At 34.0% G+C, this 22,224-nt stretch overlaps 1 protein-coding gene across 12 annotated transcripts in view; it reads left to right on the top strand.

Annotated features, from left to right (window-relative positions):
- The window catches only part of Tasor2 (transcription activation suppressor family member 2), a 65,174-nt gene that overhangs the window by 17,917 nt on the left and 25,033 nt on the right, over positions 1-22,224 (top strand). For 3 of the 12 annotated variants that reach the window (XM_047519842.1, XM_047519843.1, XM_047519845.1), the window contains exons 1-14: positions 121-209; positions 4,052-4,197; positions 4,475-4,570; positions 5,614-5,686; positions 8,919-9,010; positions 11,786-11,923; positions 12,064-12,188; positions 12,278-12,297; positions 12,396-12,492; positions 14,513-14,613; positions 15,008-15,111; positions 16,416-16,491; positions 16,593-16,655; positions 20,535-21,251. In XM_047519842.1, the coding sequence (XP_047375798.1) occupies positions 12,163-12,188; positions 12,278-12,297; positions 12,396-12,492; positions 14,513-14,613; positions 15,008-15,111; positions 16,416-16,491; positions 16,593-16,655; positions 20,535-21,251 (1,204 nt within the window). In that variant the 5' untranslated portion in view covers positions 121-209; positions 4,052-4,197; positions 4,475-4,570; ... (2 more) ...; positions 11,786-11,923; positions 12,064-12,162. Of the gene's footprint in view, positions 1-75; positions 210-4,051; positions 4,198-4,474; positions 4,571-5,597; positions 5,687-8,918; positions 9,011-11,785; positions 11,924-12,063; positions 12,189-12,277; positions 12,298-12,395; positions 12,493-14,512; positions 14,614-15,007; positions 15,112-16,415; positions 16,492-16,592; positions 16,656-20,534; positions 21,252-22,224 lie in introns of those variants that run through there. The other 9 variants (XM_047519853.1, XM_047519852.1, XM_047519848.1 and 6 more) reach the window with 8 other exon arrangements.

The raw sequence follows: 22,224 nt of genomic DNA on the forward strand, positions 1-22,224 counted from the left end.
GATACTTGTTTAACATTTGTTTATATCTTAGAGTCATTCACTTTATGAATTATTTTTTTTCTTTTTTCATTTTAGCATTTATGACATTAACAAAGAACAGGACTGCATCAAGAATTCTGGGGGTATATGTAATGTAAAGGAACTAAGACCATCCTCCCAGCTACATTCTCTCTTAGAGAAGATCGAGACAGGGTTCCTATCAGAAAAGAGTGGGTATTAACCTAAGTGCTGTAAATTATTAAGTAGAATAATAACATTTTTAGTTTTAATTTATATCATGAAAAACAAGGCTTTTAAAAAAAAAAGTATAATTTCCAGTAGCTGCAATGTTTTCATAGTCATTAACCTAAAATTGATAGGTGGCTAGGTTTTTGAATTGCATCATAAAAAGTACATTCTTCTATTTGCCTTTCTTCAAAATTATAATTCATTTTTTCAAAATTGAGATAATTTAAATAGAAGTAATACATGCTTGTGTAAGAACAACCTAAATTAGAATAATATATGTTAGATAAAAAACTTAGGTTCCCCTTTTATCACTTCCCAACTTCAGTAACTATTAATTTTAACCGGTATTAATTGTTTGGTTTCCCATCCTTATATATTTTTTTCTGTATACTTGTCAAACATCTAATTTTACTTAATATTTTTTTCTTTTCTGCCAAAATGGCAGGTAACATGTTGTTTCTCAGTTGTATATAATAGGTACCTTTGTATGTCAGTATATACAAGTTTACCTTGTTTTTAGTAGTTGCAGAGTATTCCTGTTGATGTTTTAGGTTATCTTCATTGTTTTTGCTATTAGGGATGCTCATTCAAGGAATGCTTGTGTGTGTCCTGTAAACTTATCCCAGTATTTCTTAGAAATACATTCCTAGAAACAGAATGGTGTTTGTGTATGCACATTGCAGGTTTTTTTTTTTTTTAAGATTCTGCCAAATTGTACTAAAAGTATATTTATTTTGAACCAGCTATCTTTTAGTATCTAAAAAGTAAAGACATAATACATTTTGGGATTAAGTGATTCAGGAATGAACTGCTCCCTTCAATTATCAAATGGCTTACTTAGAATAGGTAAGGTGTATAGGCATCATTAGGCTAGGTAAGGTGTATAGGCATCATTATTATTAACAGATGTAGATTGTGGTCCTTCTATGGGGAGATTACAATCTAGTTTTTGTTAGAATCACTGTAACGTCTAATTTGTCATTAGTTTATCTCATCATCTGCTTTCAGACCAGACTTTCTTTTCCCTCCTTTCCCATTCCCCTTTCATGTGGTACTAGAGTTCACACCCAGGGCCTCATGCTTGCTGGGCAAATACTCTCTCTACACTGAGCTACACCCCCAAGACCAAGAGTTATAGAGTAGAAAAGTTACCTGTGATATAGTACACAGGAAGTTGGTTTATTATTTTCTCATCCCTTCTATTAGAAGTTAGAAAGAGGTGTCCAAGACCAGACTTAAAGACTGAGCACACAAATAACAGAAATGTGCCAAAACCAGGTACTACAGGAAAATTCACTTCCCGGAACCATTGTGATTGAACTTAACCTTTCTCTGTGTACACTTTATTTTCACTTAAACCCTCCAGGATACTTTGAATACTTTACAGACAGGCACTTTTTGGTTATCTTCTTAAATGTTATTTTAGATTTCTTTGTAGAAAAGCCCCGTCTTTGATTACTTAATACTATAATTTTGAATGTTTGAATAAAGCATGAATATAGCTCAGCAAAAATAGGGCCATTGATTTGTGAAGTGTTCATATTGTTCAGTACACTGATTAGACTCAAGTGAAAATATATTGTGTAAAGAAAAGCATCAATAATTTTTTGGGTAAAATTCTTACTTCACAGAGCAGGAAACTCTTGCTTTTTTAAGGATATAATCAAGGTCATTATTATGAAATTGTGAAAGATTCAAGATTAACTATGATTTTCCAACATTGTTGTTTTCCTTCTACTAACCATAAAATTATTTCTTACATAAATATGATGCTGTTCAGATAATGCTGGCTTAAAGAGAAAAGCAGTTTTAGCTATAAATAGTTTTAGAAATACAAATATGTAAGCACAAAATAAGTCATTTTATACTTGTTCCTCCTTGTTTATTTCAGATCATTAGTTTTATTCAAGGCTTAATTGAGAACAGTATTTCTCATACTGATGTGAAATAGTGTTCTTTGGCCATGTGTTAAAAAGTTAAGTTAGTTTGTTTTCAAAATTTGCACTGGGGCTGGGGAGATAGCTCAGTTGATAGAGTGCTTGCCTTGTAAGCACAAGGCCCTGGGTTTGATCCCCAGCACCCCCCCCAAAAAAAAAAAATTGCACTAGTTCTTGGTTTTTCACTGTATTATGCATTGTGATGCTTAAAAATGGGAATGTATATGGTATTCAGTAATATCCAAATTTAATATCTGTTATTTCCCTATTAATGTCTTGCAGAATTTGGAGATATTGATAATCAGAACATTTATTTCCAAAGCTACTTTTTTTTTTTCTTTTTCATCATAAACAACATGTTTCACACATATTGGACCTCAGTGAATAGGCAGGAAACTGTAATTTTAACTATTATCTTTGGTGTTTTGCTATTTGAATCCATTCAGGGTTTTTTGTTGTTGTTTTGAGATGGGGTCTCTGGTTGACCCCAAACTGCTGGACTCAAGCCATCTGCCTCAGCCTTCCAAGTAGCAGCAGAGCCTTGAATCCCAGCTTTGAATATCCATATTTTTTTACAGCACTGGTATTAATGGAGAAAATGACTGACCAAAAGTAAAGCTTAGAATGAATGTATATAGATCAGATTTGCTAACTTCTGAAAATTCTTAAAGGTTTCATCCTGTTTTTTTTTTTTCCTTTCTGTTTGCAGTCTTTCATTTTGAAGCTGAAAAGTTTCTTAAAAGGATTTTTAAAATACCTTGAAACATTGGGACAGTTTAGTCAAAATTAAATGTACTAAAATGTTTGTTTTCGTTTCATCATAGAATGGTTTTAGGTAATAGGTAACAATTTATATATTTTGTTCATAAGTTAATTTTAATTAAGATGCTTCTCTTTAACATTTGAAATTTAATGAAATTGTCAATTTTTTTTAGAAGTGGGAAGCCATTTTAATGTATTTATATTATGTGACCAAAACTTCCAGTGCTGTATAAATCATTCTTATTTATAAAGAAGTAAATCCCTCAACTCTGATAAGGAGAATGAAAAGAATAGAAACGAGAGTAATCCGTTCAGATGGTTAAATATTATAAGTATTTATTAGGCTCAATTCTTGTTGAAATGAAAAATCCAAAGGTACAGAGGATCATCAAGGGAATTACTGGATTCAGATAGTAATTCTCAATTAGGAAACATGTTTCTCAGGGGAGGAGTATATTACAATCTCTGGGGATAGTGCATGAGTATGGTTTCTTAAAAACACTTAAACACTTTTATCTTGTAAAAAGAAAAAAAAAAATTTTACAGTATACTCCATGTGAATTAAAGTTCCACAGATGACTCTTAGCTGGTGTGGAGACCTCAGAGACTGAATGATTTGTATTGTTTGGTGAGTGCACATAATTGGCCTCTTAAAAAGGATTGTAACAGACTTATTAAGAATTTGATGAGAGGATGGGAAGAGCGATTATCAGAATGTGGCATAGGTAAAAGGAATAAAAACCTAAGGGGTAAAAAATATTGACCTAAGCAATTGTTGACTGCCACCTTGACCTGACAGTTAACATCTGCTTTTGTCCAACTATAGTTACAATATAGTGCTGAGCTTTAAAACAGTAGGTTTAAGGGGTCTGGCAGGTTATATCTGAGCTCTTGTATTAACAGTAATTTTGCCTCGGTTGTAATTTATTTAGGCTGTTTTCCTCACATGAATGGTCTTTTAAAATTCATGAAGATAGTACAGATACAGTACCTACAGTACATCATTAATTTCTTAGTTATATAGGAGAAGAATAGATAACATTGAGTGATATTCTTTGTGCCCCTGGTAACCCTATCCTTTCATTATCTTAAACAGTGACATTATTTTTATTTGTGTTTTACAGTCTTTGAGACAGTGTCCTTGAGTTCAGATTCTCTCTTCCAGAGGGCAATTTCAATTCTACATACTTCTTACTTGGACTCTGCATCTGAGCATGGTTTTCAGTACAGTCAAGTGACTTTGGTGAAAAATGACATTTTCTTAAATGAGGTGAGGTACTTGGTGCACACTATGTGAGTTTTATTTTAGATTTAAAAGAAATACTCATTTTTGGCCTATAGCCTCATACTTCTTGGCTATCATTTTTCAGATGAGGTAAAAGAACTTTGGAAATAGTCACTTAGAAGATACTATATTTTAGGGAATAGAAAAAATAGTACATTTAATTAATTTTTCAGCTGGAGGAGTTCAGATGACACATTTAAAGAATTCATTTGCAAGAGAAAATAGCGTATTCATTGCATTTGGTTATTCTTTCTTTATACAGTACAAAACTTTTTACGAACAAAAACAAGCCAATAATTATACTCAGGAAGAACTTCAAGAAACTTACGGGTTTCTTCTGTTTGAAACTGAAAATCAGGTAAGGGAATTAGATTGTAGAAAAGTACTTTTGTGGTTTTATATAAACCATCATTAGTCTTAAATGTTGATTTCTGTTCTATGAGATTATCAGATGACCAGTTTATTGGTATTTTTTATTACTTAGTTCACTGGCAGTGTAAATGATAATAAAAGCTAACATGAAAGAGGTTTGATTTTTATTTTTTTTACAACTTTTTATAGTTTCTCTTTAGTTTTATCTTACAGATGTTTATAAACTTAAGGTAAAAATTAATTCAGATTAAATACCCTTTAGTGGAGTGAACACACTTTTCCATTATGGATAATTGTTTACTACATACTTTCTTTAGAGGCTTTTCAAGTTAAAAATACATGATTTTGAGGATAAGATGAACCCTTTTAGCATTCTAGTTGATTAGAATTGTTTCATTCCTGTCTTTGAAGATTGAACATATGTTTGATTTTCAGTATCTAAATTGTGGGAGAAACAAACCTCAGTGTAGAGAATGTCTCCAAAGATGTGTATGGCTTCTAAGATACAATTTTAACAATACTAGGGATCTATAATCAAAAAGTGTTCCCAAAGTAATTCTTAGGTTGGGTTAATGGTTTATAAAGAATGAGGGCAGATTTGCTTAAAAATAAGTAATGTGTTATAAAAGGTTATATAGAGCTACTAGAGGGGTTTAATCCCTTTTAACTTAATTATATAAATGAAAATAAGATGTGTTATGGGCTTACACTAAATACAGACATTTTAAATTTAGTGAATTTAAAACTGTAATTAGGGCAGGGGGAGTACTCAAGGGAGTACTTAATTGTGACCTTGTTTAATTTGGTTTTGCTGGTGATGTTTTTGTTAAATGTCACCAATATAAAGTTTTATGGAAAACTTTGGACCATTAATCAAAATACAGTTGTTATACATGAGCTTGCTTTGTACCATGAATACATGCAGCGAACAGATTCTACACTTATTTTAAAACTTGTAGATTATATTGCACTATTTCATTGCCTGTCCTAAGACTGATAATAAGCAAAAGTAGTATCTTTTGTTTAAAGGCAAAATTGGTATGTCAGCGTGGACTGTGTGTTGGCAGCAGTGCTATTACCACTCTTGGTGATCCAGCCAAAGGTAAGTCTGTAAGGAAAAAATTTTTACAAAATGAAGTGAGTTTTGTTTAATTTCCATACTGGGTTTTTGTTTTGTGGGTTTTTGTTTTGAGATACTTGGAATTGAACCTAGGGCTACGAAAGTGCTCTACCACTGAGCTGCATCCCTACCCAAGGTTTAGTTAATTTCATAAAACACTTTTATTATTATTTTTAAGTGATCATTATTATTTTATTTCGAAAGAGAATTTGATCTAAAGTATTTGAATTTCTTGCGTGTTTACACTTCCTGACCATTGAATTAATGTGAATTATTAAGAACGTATAATAGTTACAGAATCATAGTAACAGTAAAACACTTATATTAAATACCAGTATCATTAGTGTCAAACCAATCATAATCTTTAGAAATCAGAACTTTAAACTTAAATGAGTTTTTAATCTAAAACTTGAGGATTTTTTTGTTTTTTGTTTTATTGTTGTTTCTTTTTTTTGTAAGCAAAGATTAGCACTGTCATGAGGATCCCTTCTACACTATCATAATAGCAATAAGAATGGAGAATAGATAGAACTGACCAAACTTGGCAACCATGGAATGTTAGGAGTAAGAGAGAAGAATCAAGTATAAAGTTTTAAACGTATACTATAGCGATATTACTAGTAGGAAGGAATCACTGAAGGAGAGAAGCAGATTGGTAGGGAAGCTGATCAGTTAAGAGAGATAAGTAATGGTGAACATAATTAACAATGAAATTTTTTTTTAGTCTTCAGTTTTCTCATTTGGAAAATAGAGTTGTGAGGATTAACTGAATAGTACTTCTTTAATGAATTAAATTTGAGAAATAATGAGCTTTCACAAGTGTTTCTTAAACATAACTTGCAAGTGGTAAAAATAGTTGGGAAAGGATCAGAATTGGGTCTTGAGGGTACTTAGGATAGTATAGAAAAAATAGATGACCCACAACCAAACTTTTTGATCAATAATGGGACCAGGGTGTGGCGAGATAGAATGCATTTGAATGAGGAAGGATTAAGAGTAGTCCATTGAGTGGAGAATTGGCAAGTAGAGCTTCACACAAAGAAGTATCTCAGGAAGAGGGATGGTTTGCAGGGTCAGGTGCTATAGAATGTAGAGATCAGGATTGAGAAGGATTATTGGTCTTCATGGTTAGATTTTTGCTGATCCACCCCCTTTTTAATTACTTGCATTGAGATGTAATTCACAATACTGTAAAATTCACCCATTTAGAAAGTGTGCTATTCAGTGTAGCTGTTTTGTACTTTTTTTTTTTTTTTTGGTTTGTTTGTTTGTTTAGTCTGTTCACAGAATTATACACCATTAATTTTAGACCATTTTTGTCACCCAAAAAGAAATCCTATGTCAATGAACAGTGACTTCCCTTTCCCCACTATCACCAGCTGTAGGCAACTGGTGGAAAACTAGGCTGTTTTCTGTCTCCATACATTTGCCTCTTCTGGATGTGGACATAATTGGAATCACATGATGTATATCTTTTATGAGTAACTTCATTTACTTAGCATAATAGTTTTGAGGTTCATCTATATCATAGTCTCTGTACATCATTATTTTCTTATGGTCTAATCTATTATATATTTGTATGCCACACTTTATTCATCAGTGGATGGGCATTTGGGTTGTGTTCACTTTTTGGCTGTTATGCTATGACTATTCTGCAGCTATGAACATTAATGTATAAGTTTGTAGACATAATGTTTTCATTTCTCTTGGGTATGTGACTAGCAATGTAATCACTGGGTCACATAGTAACTGTAAAACAAAATTTAAACATTCAACTCATATCTTCTAAAGGATATTATAAGGGTGATAAATTTATAACCCCAGTATCATTACATAAAGCCTTTTTTTCTTTTTCCCTATTTTTTTAACCCCAGTCTCTTCATTACAAAAATTCTAACATATAGGAAAGTTAGAGAACCCAAGGTTAACAGATAACATTTTGCATCATTTGATTTGCTTCATTTGCATTCTTTTCTGAAGAATTAGAAAGTAAATTACAATAAGTGCCTCAGCTTCAATCTCAAAAAATATGAAAATTTTCCTACATTACTACAATCATGTGATTTTATTGCTGATGCTTCAGAGGCTGATTTCAGTAGAGTGGTACAAGTAAAAGATGGATTATTCTGTCAAGAGCACATCCTTCTGAACCCATGTAGAGTTTGATAATGGAATAACACTACTGCCTTCATATGTTTCATAACTAATGGCTTGTATAGAACTGGATAATTATGTGTTTAATAGTAATGTGTTCTATTAATACAGTGTTTTATAGTTTTAGAAGTGTATTAATCTTATATTTTCATGAGAATCTGCGGTCTTTGTGTCTGTGACCCAGACTTGCCCTTCTCCCTTGAGGAACTTTTTCATAACTGGAATCAAAGCTTCTGATCACAGATTAATTGGTCTTTGTCACTGTAGCTTAAGCTTTCTCGCCCATTGCCTTTTGTATTTCAAAAAAGATGTTTCAATTGAGAAATATCTCTGAAGCCTGTCCTTTCTCCTTATTTTCACTGCTATTGCCTTACAGGGATCCTTCTCTCTCAGCTATTACTGGAGCTTTCTAATTGTTCTTCTAGTCTCCTCTTTACTGGCAATCTGTTGCTTAAACCTTTGATGATTCTCTGTTGCTGGGGACAGAATACCTACCACATTTAGGACTGTGATGTGGCTACAGTGGCAAACAATAAATATAATCTCTGCCTTGATAGAATTTGCAATCTAACAGGATAAGCTTCTTTGAAGGCTGGGGTCTTATTTTACTTACTTTTTTGTCACTGCTGTCTAGCACAGAACCCTACCACATAGTAGATTCTCAGTGAGTATTATTAAATAAGAGTGCCTATTGATGTTTTTGCACAAAGGATAACTTGAGAATCAGATTGCCGTATTACCATAGGCCTTTTGTTTGAATAATTGCATAGAAATCTCAAAGAAGACATTTAGGATTTTTCCAAGAATGTGATACTTTTTATCCCATTTTAGTTACTGTACCCAACTAGAATTGGTTGTCAAACACATATTCTTAACTTTAAAGTTTTGATACACAAATAGTGATTCTTTAAAAAGGTAAGCAATATCAAAATAGCATTTTTTAAAATAAACTTTTATCTGTTCTTTTTGAGGTATTATTTAAAGACAGCCCTACATGTAAATTGTATCTGTACAGAGTCTGTTTAAAGTGTAAAATAATCTATGTTTTATACTTTTATAGGTGTATACATTTCCAAATACTCAGACTATCTTCATCCAAGACCATGGTATCATGGGAAATCTGGTTATGTTGTAATTTTTAATCTAATTAAGGTAAAGGCCCAGATGTGCTTTTATATAATTTTCTTTTAAAAACTAAGGTTATCTGCTTATGATATTCTTTGTAGATCATTAGCTAAAGATAGTACTTGGTATCCAAATTCAGTGAAGCTAAAATTTTTTTTTTAAACAAATTTTTGGTTCATTTAATACATTATCTGAACATATTTAAGAAAAGAAATATCAAAATGATGAAAAAAGTTGTTTAGTGAAAAGTCTTCCTCTCATCCCTGTCTAGCAGAACTCCTTTTTAAATATGAAATAAAACAAGTAGCTGCTTATAAAATAATATGATTACAGTTATGGAAGATGAATTTAAACATTTGTTGTCTGATTTGAATTGTCAAAAATAAGAAGTCTTCATTTTCTTAATTCTTAAGACATTCAAAGCTTGTTCACAGCTTTATGTGGCACCTTAGTACTTATCTCATAAATCTTGAAGTCCTGAGTAGTTCATTTTAAGTGAGGCAGTCAATTAGAAATTTCATCCAAATGTAGGAAACTCTGATTTTAGACGTTGGTGGAATTTTTAAGGATATTTCTGTGGTCTTGTTTAGTTTTACTGACTTTTTAGACTGTAAACTCTTCATATTTTTTTTTTTTTTTTTTTTTTTTTGCGGTGCTGGGGATGGAACCCAGGGCCTTGTGCTTGCAAGGCAAGCACTCTACCAACTGAGCTATCTCCCCAGCCCAACTCTTCATATTTCAAAGTTTGTTCCCCCAAAAACTAGACGGAAGGTAACACAGACATGATTTGCTTTTCCTTCCTTAAAACTTCATTCTGCTGTTTTAAGTGCTGTTGTTCTAGTGAAGAAAGTAGGCCTGTTAGTGCAGATAATAAGTGTTTCAGTTTGATTATGTAGGTTTGTGTGTCTACCTTGGATTCTTGCCAGTGTCTGCTTCCCTGTCTGGCTAGAGATTGCTGTTCAATTTTTGCCTATGTGCTCTCAGTCCTCATTTTATTTCAGAAAAGCAAAATATGCTCAGGGCCATAGATGTTTCATGGGAAAAGGTAGAGGTTATGGTTACTAAGTAGTGTTATTTACCTTTTTTTGGCCTCTTAGTATTGCCTTTGGTGGTCCTATAAGTGAAGAGGCAGGACTTGAAGAACAATAAAAAAAAATCTTTCTGTAAAAAATGTAGTTCCAGCCGTGGTGGTGGTGCATGGCTCAGGAGGCTGAGGCAGGAGGATCATGAGTTCAATGCCAACCTCAACAACTTAGGACCTAAGCAACTCAGCAAGACCCTGTCTCTAAATAAAATTTAAAAAAGGACTGGGGATACTACTTAGTGGGTGAGTGCCCCTTGGTTCAATCCCTGGTAGGAAAAAAAAAAAGAAACACTACATTTTTGGGGGGGTTAGGGGAGGGAACTGGGGATTGAACCCAGGGTCACTTGACCACTCAACCACATCCCCAGACCTTTTTTGTATTTTATTTAAAGACAGGATCTCGCTGAGTTGCTGAGGCTGTCTTTGAACACAAGATCCTCCTGCCGCAGCCTCCTGAGCTGCTGGGATTATAGGTGTTGCTACCATGCCTGGCTAGTTTCATTCTTTTTATAAAAGTAAAAATTGTCTATAGTTTTATATCCCACTTTGGTATATATGGTATATGTTTTGTATTTTTTCTCATATGTATATTGATTTCTTACCCCATAAAAGTTTGTGGTTTGTATATTTATATTTTTATATATATATATATATATATTTTTTTTTTTTTTTTTTTTTTTTTTTTGCGGTGCTGGGGATTGAACTCAGGGCCTTAGTGCTTGTGAGGTGAGCACTCTACCAACTGAGCTATCTCCCCAGCCCTATATTTATATTCCTTTTAAACTTAACATATTATGAACATTTTCTTCCATCATTATTCAGTGTTTTCTTATTTTTCATTCAGCTTTTTAAATCATTGTAATTCATCATATGTAACTTGACTTTGATCCTGTTGAAGAAGTCTATAATGGGAGACACTGTTGGCTGTTCAGTGATCAGGGCTAACTGCCCGCTAAGCATTTTGCTACGCATTTACTCCTTCCTGACTACTGGGCCCTGGCATAATTTACAATTATTAATACTTTGGTTTAAAAAACTCATCTTTTGAAATTTTAAATTTTGTTATATTTTCCGTTATCGTTACTAAATAGCCATTCACAGAGTATATCATAAAAGATGGTAGACTCTATAGTTTTTCTCTTACATGTTTCTTTTTTTAATTTTGAGAAAGGGTCTCACTAAGTTGATGATGCTGGCATCAAACTTGTAACCCTCCTGTCTCACCCTCCTGAGTCACTGGGATTACAGGTGTGCACCACTGCCTAGCCAAAAAAATAATTTTTTTGATTCTCTTTAAGTTAGGAGTTATTCATGTATTCCTTTGATATTGTGATAAAAGCTGTGGACATTTGCCTCAGAAAGGTAACCAAACACACCAGATTTTTAATTTTAAGATACTTGTGATAATTAAAACTACTAATCTTAAGATCATTGGGTTTTATTATTTTTTTAAATTTTTAGTTGTAGATGGACAAAATACCTTTATTTAATTTATTTTTATGTGGTGTTGAGGATTGAACCTAGTGCCTCACACATGCTAGACAAGTGCTTTACCACTGAGCTAAACCCTAGCCCAAGATCATTATTTTTTAAAGATAATCCTTACTAGGGTGACTGGTGGTGCAAGCACAGCCACATCCTTGTTAGGCTTATGAATCTTATAGTAAATGTGTTTGCTATGTGAAGACATCTGATCAGTCTTAATTTTTTCGTTCTAGGGAAAAGTCAAGTTTGTGTCTGAGAATTACACAACTAACTACACTAGGCCATCTTCTGGCTATGATTGCCACGTGGCAGCAGATACAAATAAAGTTTCTCACAAGACAAGTCATTTTCGTGCCTTTGAACTGAGTCAGGTATAGTCACCTATGAATAAATAATACCTAAAGTATATTTCTGAATCTAATGTTAAGTTTCAGGGCTGGGTAAAGTAGAGGTAAATTTGGTACAAGTGTAATTCCGTAGTACTGATAAATATGTATTTTTGTTTTTTCAGTATTACCTCTATGAACTTTCAGGCAACACTGTTATTAAGCGACCAAGACAGATCTGTCCTTATGTAATTGTAGCTTTTCAGTACCGGGAACCTAAAACGATGGCAGTACCAGCTCATAAAAGCATGTAAGTAATTATATACATACTTTGTTTTACTGAATTTTCTTCTTTTGCCTCTAATAAGAATGCTTTTTTTTTTTTTTTTCCTTTTCTAGAGTTGAACTCAGTAAAAATGGTAAGAAATTATTTTTTTTGGTCTTTCAGTTTTTAGTAAATACTTTATTCATAAATAATTAGTTTCTTTTTTTTTTTTTTTATCCTCATTTCTTAAAGTTCTCTCTCCATGGAAAGGACAGTTAATTATTCAAGGTTGTGTGCTGTGCGATATAACTCTTTGGTCTACTTACGGTACGATAGTTCCAACACAACTGTAAGTATTTTGTTTCCTTTCTAAATGCTTGTACTGCCTTAGGTTTGTTTTTTTGTTGTGGTGGTGGTTGTTTTCTTACTGCTGGAATTCTTGCTGGTTGGCAGTGGTGTGAGTGCAACAATTATACTTGCTTTTAGATTAGGGTATATTTGAATAGGTGTATAGAGCACAAAGACATGACACAGGAGACCTAAATTCTAATCTATTGATGGAAAAATGAACTCTCAGAATAAATTACTTTATATTAGAGGTTTAACATTTCTCCAAAGAAAATCAGGTTTGCCTTAATAACAAATACAAGATTATAGCCTCTCAGTCCTCTTACTGAGTCTTTATTAAGATGTGCAGTAACTGCTGGGTGTGGTGTCACACACTGGTGCCAGGGGAGTATGAGGCAAGGAGGATCAGAAGTTTAAAGCCAACTTCAGCAACTTAGCAAGGCCCTAAGAAACATATCAAGACCCTGTCTCAACATAAAAAAAGGAAAAGAAAGGACTGGGATGTTAGGCACCCCTAGGGTTTAATTCCTGGTGTCAAAAAAAAAAAAAAAAAAAAAAGATATGCAGTACCTAAGTTTCTAGCTTTTACAGGATTCTCTGTGAAAAAAAAATTAAATAAAAGTAGCTGATAGGGCTGGGAATATAGCTCAGTTGGTAGCGTGCTTGCCTCGTAAGCACAAGGCCCTGGGTTCAATCCCCAGCACTGCAACAAAAAAAAAAAAAAAAAAGTAGCTGATACATCTATATTACACTATAATGAATTAACATAATGAATATTTTCTCTAGGCAAACTGTGAAGTACATCTTATGAACTCTCTTCATTCAGCTGATTCCTTTTTTCTTTTTCTTTTTTCTTGTGTGTGTGTTGCTGGGGATTGAACCACCGGCCTTGGGCATTTGAGGCAAGCACTTTACCAACTGAGCTATATCCCTAGCCCTCATTCAGCCAATTCTTTATACTCAAAACCACTGAAAGATAGACAGTTTAATCAAAATACAAGGTGAAAACTGGTGTGGTATCAATTCGTTTTCTTTCTGCTGGCCTTTTTAAAGAAGAGGCAAAGGGGTATTATAACCCGTAAAATAAAATAAGAATTTTGTGAATAAATGAGCAAGAAGGAAAGGTTCTTCCTCAAAATAGAGCACAACTACCAAATGTACAGAATATGTTGAAGTATAATAATCAAGTGGATGCTAAAAATAGTTAAGAGAAGGATGGATATTTGCATATCTCTTTAACTTGCTTACTAATCATAAAGTGCAGAAAACTGGCAAATCCCATCTTAACTAAGGGTCAACTTAATATAACTATTAGCAGAATAGATGTTGTATGCTTTCCAGTATAAAGCAGAGAGGACACAGTATCACTTCTGTAGGTTAAGTAATAGTACTGTAGCGTTGTGAATTTTGTGAATTTGCTAATTACTTTGCCATTGTGTCAGAAAATTTTCTTTTTAAAGAATTATTTGGGGTAAAAAAAATCACATTTGCATTTTATTTTCAAAAGAATCAGAATTAATATGGTTATATAGAAAGGCAGAATAAAGTAAATATGGTATACTGGTGACATTTAGATACGAATGAAGTGTATAAAAGAATTTTTTTGTTCCATTTTTGCACAGTTTAAGCCAGTCTAAACCTTTCAAAAATAAGTTTTGAAAAAGGAAAAAGTAGTTGGGAGATGATTTAAAAGATCTGTATGTGTAAGAGTTTTCAACTCTTAGCATAATTTTTTAAATTCTCAGTTTTAGTATACATAATTTGTTGAAACTTCTGGTAAAATTTTGGTTTCACCAAAATTGCATGTATTCAGAAAATGTGAACCAATTTGCAGATTTGGGTCATTTGTTTGAAAATCTATACTGTATATAAATGCATATTATTATAGCTAGATTTTATCATTTTAAGTACTTTTTGTGGTTATTCTATTTTCATTTGCCATTTATGTTAGAAAACCAAAAATTATGGAACTATATATAATATCAATATTTATTGCATTGCTTGATATCCTTGCTTTTTAGACCACAGGAACTTGATTTTAAGTATGTAATGAAAGTGTCTTCTTTGAAAAAACGACTACCAGAAGCTGCCTTTAAAAAACAGAATTACTCGGAGCAGAAAGGTCTGTTGAAACGTGATGGCACACTGCATGTCCTGGACTTTTGTTCATGTTTTTATCCATTCTCTCTTGCAGCGTATACACGTACACACACACAAACACACACACACACACACACACACACACTGGTCTCTTAGGTTAATCTTTGGAATATTGTTGTTTATTTTGTTTATACAGTATTTGTCCTGTTTACCCTATAGCAGTGTCAATGTAAATGAGCATTGTTTTGAAATTATTTCAATGACTTTTTACTAAGTAGTTTTATAACTAAGAACATTAAGTGATAAAGATTTATTGAGTAGTATCCCTAGTTTGCCTTTCATTTTTGTAACATATAAAATGATTGAATGAACTATTAAAAAATAAAAGAATGTTGTTTTTCTGATTTCCTTTATAGTCTCTTGCCAAAATTTGTGCTTTGATTTGTATGAGGTGGAACTGTCAAACAAACAAGGGGAAAGGATAGATAAATTAACAGACTACATTAAAAATAAACAATTGGTAAGAGTCATTCATTTAAAATGTAATTATTTTCCCCTTAATTGAGAAATTGTATCTGTGTATTAGTTGGCTGTTACCTAGATTGAATTCTTTTAATTTGCTTAAAAGGATTTTCAGTGTATAGTATTTATTTAATTTATTAACTAAGGGGATTGAACCCAGGGTTGCTCTACCACTGAGTTCCATCTCTAACCATTTTTATCTTGAGACAGGGTCTCACGAAGTTACCTAGACTGGCCTCCAACTTATGATCCTCCTGCCTCAACCTCCAGAGTCACTGGAATTAACAGGAATGCACCATGCCCAGTCTATGAACTTAATATTCATTGACTAACACATTTTTTATCCTTCTTGTATCTCAATTTATGATGGTGTCTCAGGTTTTGTTTTGTTTTCTTTTGGTATTGTATGGACATTGGGTTTTATCTTTGTTAGGGGTACATGTTTTTGAAATGTCGAAAATGGAACTGTTAACCTTATGATTTGGAATGATAACTTTTTGATAATTTCACCTACTACCTGGGATGTTGTTTATCTTTTTAGGTTGTTATAAAAAGAAGTCTTTCATTGGATTGTATTTCTAGTGCTCCTAGCTTCAGGATTATACAATAATTTTCATGTAAATATAAGCTTAAGGTGCTACTTATAAGTCTGATTCTCCTTGAATCAGTGGCTGCCTCGTAACATTGTCTTCAGTGGTTTGAAATTGCAACTATCTCAGTGGGAAAAAGTGAAAAAAGGCTTTTCTGGCCCAGCCAGTTGCCCATGCCTATAATCCCAGTGGCTCAGGAGGCTGAAGCAAGAGAATTGTGAGTTCAAAGCCAGCCTTAGCAAAAGTGAGGCACTGTGCAACTCAGTGAGATCCTGTTTCTAAATAAAAATAGAAAATAGGGCTGGGGGTCTGGGGAGATAGCTGGGTTTGATCCCCCAGTACCACAAAAAAAAAAAAAAAAAAAGAAAAAAAAGAAAATAGGGCTAGGGATGTGGCTCAGTGGTCACGTGCCCCTGAGTTTAGTCCCTGGTACCCCCAAAACCCCAAAAAAGACTTTTCTGATTGACCTGTGGAATAATTAAGCACTCTTCTAAACTAACCCTTGCTGTTATAGTTATTATACCTAGAACATGGCCATGATTATTTGAACTAAGAAACTGGAAATTTGTAATACTGGTCTCTAAATTCTGTGATGCTTAGAAACCTTAACATTTCAAGAATTTAAAAAATTCTTTTGAGCTCAGAATACACTGTGGTAGATGAGAGGGGTGTCGAAGATCCTTTTTTTAAATGTTATTTTTTTGCGTTTCAGGCAATCATTAAATGCTTAGAAGACCGGGGATTTTTTATTTTACTTACATCATCAGCCTTAATACCAGAACCAACAAGTAAGGACAACTTTTTTGGGATGAAAGTTTTCAGTGTACTTAACTTTTGTTATGTAAGATTGACAACCTAACTTTTCTTCTTCTAATTCCCATTTGTATAGATTTTGTAGGTGAGCAGATGGGTCTACATGGGTTATATTTGTTCCATTCACACCTGTCAACAGGTAAGGATACAGTAGTATCCAGTTCACTTGATCTGTTGCATATTATCAAGTCCTCATCTAACTTGACCTTTCAGTAGCACATAAACTGTTAAATGCTGTTTCTTGTCATCCCTTAATCTTCCTAGTTGATCTCAGACCTCCTTTGCAGGCTTACCCTGTCCTCTGAGCTTCAGACGTGTATCTCTAACATCCCCTGACATTTCCACCTTGATATCTCCAAGGTACTTCAAATTCAGAATGTCTAAAATTGAATTTGTTACTGAACAACAGTAGTTAGGAGATAGTTTTGCCATAGCCTATCCTGTGGGTAAGCACGGTCTTCATGGATACTCTTCCTACTGTTTGGACTATTGGTCTCCATATTTGGCTCATGCATTCTCAGGGTGATGTTGACTGCCCAAAGGACTGAAATTTGATTCCTGTGGTGAAAAAATATTTTTTATACAGTATGAAAACAGATATGCAGTGTATCTCTGGCATTACATTTTCTTATGGCAATTAGGGGAAAAAAATAGACCTAAGAAGGCTCCTGAGGGAGGATAATGAACAAAAACCTTAAGGAACACTGATCTAGCTTATTCATATATGTCAAGTTGTAGTTTCAGTATCAGTTTTTTTTTATAACCTCAACTATGCTTACCATTAATATAATTTAAATATTTACTTATATAATTAAACACCTACCCTTCTCATAATTCTCTTTTTTCCTTCATTTTCCTGAGAACAGAACTTAGGGCCTCATGAATGCTAAGCGAATTCTTTACCATTGAACTGTATCCCTGACCTAGTACCTGCCTTTCTCATATTCTACTGAATCCTTAAGCCCTACCAGTACTGGACACCTCAAAAATAATAAATATTTGCTGAACAAATAAGTAAATGAAAGTGAGTCTTTTGTTTTTCAACATGAAGAAATTCTCAGTTTCATAAATGTGTGGGGTTTTCTTTAGTTTGTGGTCCTAGGGAGCTAACCCAGAGCCTTATACCTATTAGCCAAGTGCTCTACCATTGAGCTTCAACACCTGCTGTACACTATGTTGTTTTTTGAACAAAAAATTGTGTCTTAAATTTATAAAGCTGCAACCATTACAGAAAAGTATTTAAAAGGTTTTATTGTTGCTGCTTGTTTTATTTTTAACATATGTTTGGTTATGTTTGAGACAGGATCTTGCTATGCTGCCCAGACTGATCTTGAATTCATTGGCTCAGGTGATCTTTCCACCTCAGCTTCTCAAGTATCTGGAACTATAAGTGTATGCCACCACGCCTGGCTTAAGTTGACTTTTGTTTTAAATTGTGCATTGTTACTCAAAACAAAGAGCTTCACTTTCTTGGGTATCATGTCTTTGGAATGAGCAGAACATTACCAACTGTAATAAAAGAATGGCAAAAGCTGATTGCATATATCATGTTAAGTATTTAGAAATCATTAAAATAGGTGCTCTTATTGTAACTGTGTCAAAGTTGAACCTGTACCCAGGAACAGCCCAGGAATTCTATTTGAATACTTATTGGAGTTTTGTGTTTCACATGCTACTCAGGTTCATGAAGACTTTTTTCCCCCCTTAACAGTCATTCAGAAGTAAAACTTCAGTTATTTGTTTCAAATTGAATAATATTAGCCAGGCATGGTGGCACATTCCTGTAATCCCAGTGGTTTGGAAACCTGAGACAGGAGGATCATAAGTTCAATGCCAGTTATTGCCTTAGCAACTTAGTGAGACCCTGTCTCAAAATAAAAAAGGATTAGGAATATAGCTTAGTGCCAGGGTCCAGCCCTAGTAGGAGTCCATGGGTTCCACACAGGTAAACGGGGCGCGGGGAGACAGCGTCGGCGATGGATGGAGAATGAAAGACACAGACTCTAGTTCTAGTGTAATCAATCCCTTATTCTGGGGAATTCTGGGTTTATATACATGTTTCTTCAGGCTATAATGGCAGTCTTGTGGTTAGTATTAAAGAAGTTTCCAAAGCATAAGCAGAAAACAGCAACCTTACAGATTATCCTTACCTAATCATAATTGTTTTAAGAATATCTAACTACGTCGATGAGCTAATATAATGTTTATTTCCTTAATATCTAAACTCTATGTGACCTAAGACTATTCTTATTATTCTCGCGTTTAAAGCGATAGACAAGTAATCTCATGTGACCATCTCTACTAGGTCCATCTGGTTAATATCTAAATTGCTGAGTTAAGGGCTACAGGAAAGCAGCGGTCCCAATGGTTATTGTGTACCAATGTTTATTATAGGGGTGACATATTCTTTGTAGGAAGGAAGGAATGTTGTGAAACCTTATTCTCTTACCTCACCACCACACATAAACAAAACCATCGTTAGAATTTAACCAGCCTGTTGGAGACAAAGGCAGATCTATAACTATTTTCTCCAGAGGCTTTCAGGGACTCATTGCATGGTTGCAAAATTATTATTAATTTTGTTTTTCAGATTGTAGGTAATATTTTCTGGAATTTTTGTTGTATTCCCCTCATCCCCTTAAGCAATCCGTTCAGACTGAAATGAGTAATATATTATCAGAAAAACACAACAGAAAAAACACCATGCTCCAGAGCAAAACATCCGGCAATTCCTTTTAGGATGAGCCTTTGCAAACATCCTCCAGAGGATCTTTGTCAAGCACTGGATGGAATTCCAGACGCCCCTGCAGCTTAGTGGTAAAGCACTCCCAGGTTAAATCCTCAGTACCAAAAAGAAAAATGAGTAATATATTGCCTAGCTAAATTAAGTTCTCTTTCATAGATTTTTTTTGATAGTCTATGACAAATCATACTGGGTTCTGCCTTTCCAGATTCCATCTTGAAATAATGAGGTTGCTTAATAGTTTATTCTGAACTCTGTCCTTAAAAATACATAAGGGCTTTTTTATTTTTCCTTAATTCATTACTCTTTGAATGATGAGCTTTAAAGAAAGGAAATGTTGTTTTAATATGTAGCCATGTTTTCCTATTTATTCTTATTTACTCTTTTTTCCCTTTTCCTAATACTTAGTATTGTATTAATATATTTAACTAGGACTAACTTGGTGTTTAGTAATTCTGAGGATACCTTTTCTTCAAAATGATGGTATGATTTCTATTTGCATTTATTGGGCACTGGAAGTCTTCGTATATGTGGGTTTATATTACGAGTGACAGAAATTTCTTAAGTTACTTTTCTTAAACAGATAATAGAGGATCTAGCCTTTCTTTTTTCCTCACTACTTCTTTTTAAGTTATCAGTTTACTAAAAAAAAAATGAACACTCCAAGAGTGAACCAAGGAGATGAGGTGAAACACAGCTAATTGGTTTAGTTAATTTTTAAAATTTTTGTTTCATTTGATAGAAAAGGTGATGAAATTAGCAACTGCTCTTTCAGTGAGATTTGGGGATTATTTAAATCCTTTACTCCTTTCAGTTCACCTGATTTGTATTATATCTTCTAAAAAGATTTTGAGGTGCGTTATATAAGATAGATATAAAATAAGATATATTTTAAAGAAAGAAAATGAGAATTAAAAGGAAAGCAGATCTGCCCATTGTCCATCTGCCTTCAAAGAACTACTGCTTTGAAGGACCTGTTGAACTGCTTGTCAAGTGAAATGGAGCTGGAGGCAGGGCTTAGCTTAATTCATTCTAACCTAGCAATTGCATATTAAATGATTCTTTTTCAGTTCAAAATGTGCATCTAATTTCAAATATATGGAGATACTTATTTATGAAGTGTACCCATAAGTCTTTTAAAGTTGCTATTTAGGCTGTCATTTGAAATACTGTAGCATATTTTAACCATTCCATCTAAATATATTTTTCTTGCATGTTTTATTTAAAGACAGAACAAAACAACCTCAGGTTTTTAATATATGACATGTGTTTTAGGGGTGAAAGATTTGAAAATTGAAGATGACATCTCATTGAAAGTGATACCTCTTTTACCTGCCCTTAATTGCGCCCTGCTGGAAGCAAAGAAAGCACTTCCTGAAGAAGGAACCCGTCCAAACACATTAGTAAAGCATAATTTTCAAGAACTGTACAGGGTGGATAAAAGCCCTTCATTGACTGTTCCTCGGGATGGAATGAAAAAGACTGCATTCTTTGGGAAATCATCCAGTGATTTTGACTTAGTTCCTCCACCTGAAAAGTGCCCTGTAGAGTTTTTGACTCAGTTGAGGTCTTATTTTTCAGATCCTAGTGGTTACACTTTGGAAGTTTCTACTGCTTTGGATTTTTTAGCAGAGCATCCTCAGTCTCCTTGTATTTCAGATGGAATTTGTGATGCTGGATTTTCTTTAGTTATGACTCCAGATCCTGAATTTCTTGACTCGGAGGTGGAAATAAGGAAAGAAACTGAAACAGAAAAGAATTCTGAGGAAATATTGAGAGTGAAAAAGGGAACTGTAGTTCCCTTGAGTCCAGCATCAAATCTGAGAGTGCAGCCGAAGAGAAAAGCCAGCATGCCACTCCTAGGGCAGAGTAAAAGGGTGAACTTGTGTCGCCCACTTCCCAAAAGAACTGTACCTGGAACAGACAGTGGATCACGCTCTCCAACAACCCTTAAGTTAGTTAAAGGACAATTTCCTCAGAAAAGAAAAAGAGGTAAGCGTGACTTATGTGGATTATTACTAGTTAGTTGCATTTGAACACTGTTCCTCTCAGGATTTGTGTGGATTGCAGCTTGGCATTGAGTTAGAATTTTGTTAGAAATATGAACATACACCTCCTCATGTAATTTGTAGGCATGCTTAGCTTGAAAAGCAGTGACCTAGATAATAGCTTAAGACCCAAGAAATGACAGATCCTGAGGTACCTCAAAAGCCTACCCACCAAAAGCTTATGTTTCACTTGTAAAAACCTCTCTCACTGTCACGTATTTCAGTCTAAGAAAGATGGTTATTTAGTTTCTGTTGTATGTGCCATCCTCTGATAAATGGAGATGGAAGAAAGGGATCCCACAGCCAGGTCACCAGTAGTAGCAAAGGATGATGGTTGATGGCCTGAACACCTGTGAGGAGACAGGGTACACCTGGGCTTCCAGACTAAAGCAGTCTGGGGCCAGCTTTTTCATCCTTTGTGTGCATCACTTTTTTAAATGATCACCTGGGTCTTAGGACTGACCTACTGAAACAAATAAGCAGTGAATAACAGAGTCCAGAACCGTTTACTATATGGACAGATATACTTTAGGTAGCTCAGGACAGCAAACCTTATGACTTTGGCATAGAGTAATCTCAAATTATGTGTAGTATATATTCTCTGAAAGGATAGGAAACCATATGCTATATGATGACCCCTTAGCAAAAGGGTCATACACTTTACCCAAGGAGCCAGAATCATACCTGTATCATCTCTGGTTCTTCTCTCTCTGTGTTGACAGTGTTGAGCACTCATGACACAGAACATTTGGCCTTCAAAGCTGAAAATAATGCTTTCTGGTCCTTCACAGGAAAAGTTTTCCAGCCCTATCTATACTACTTTGAATTAGAAAATGTTGATGCCTAAAAAAGAATTATAGTCTATAGGGATCTACAAGATTCTGAATAAAGTCTTACCCTATGGTTTAATAAATAAT

The sequence above is a fragment of the Sciurus carolinensis genome, chromosome 12 (assembly GCF_902686445.1).
Source record: "Sciurus carolinensis chromosome 12, mSciCar1.2, whole genome shotgun sequence".
Lineage (NCBI taxonomy): Eukaryota > Metazoa > Chordata > Mammalia > Rodentia > Sciuridae > Sciurus > Sciurus carolinensis.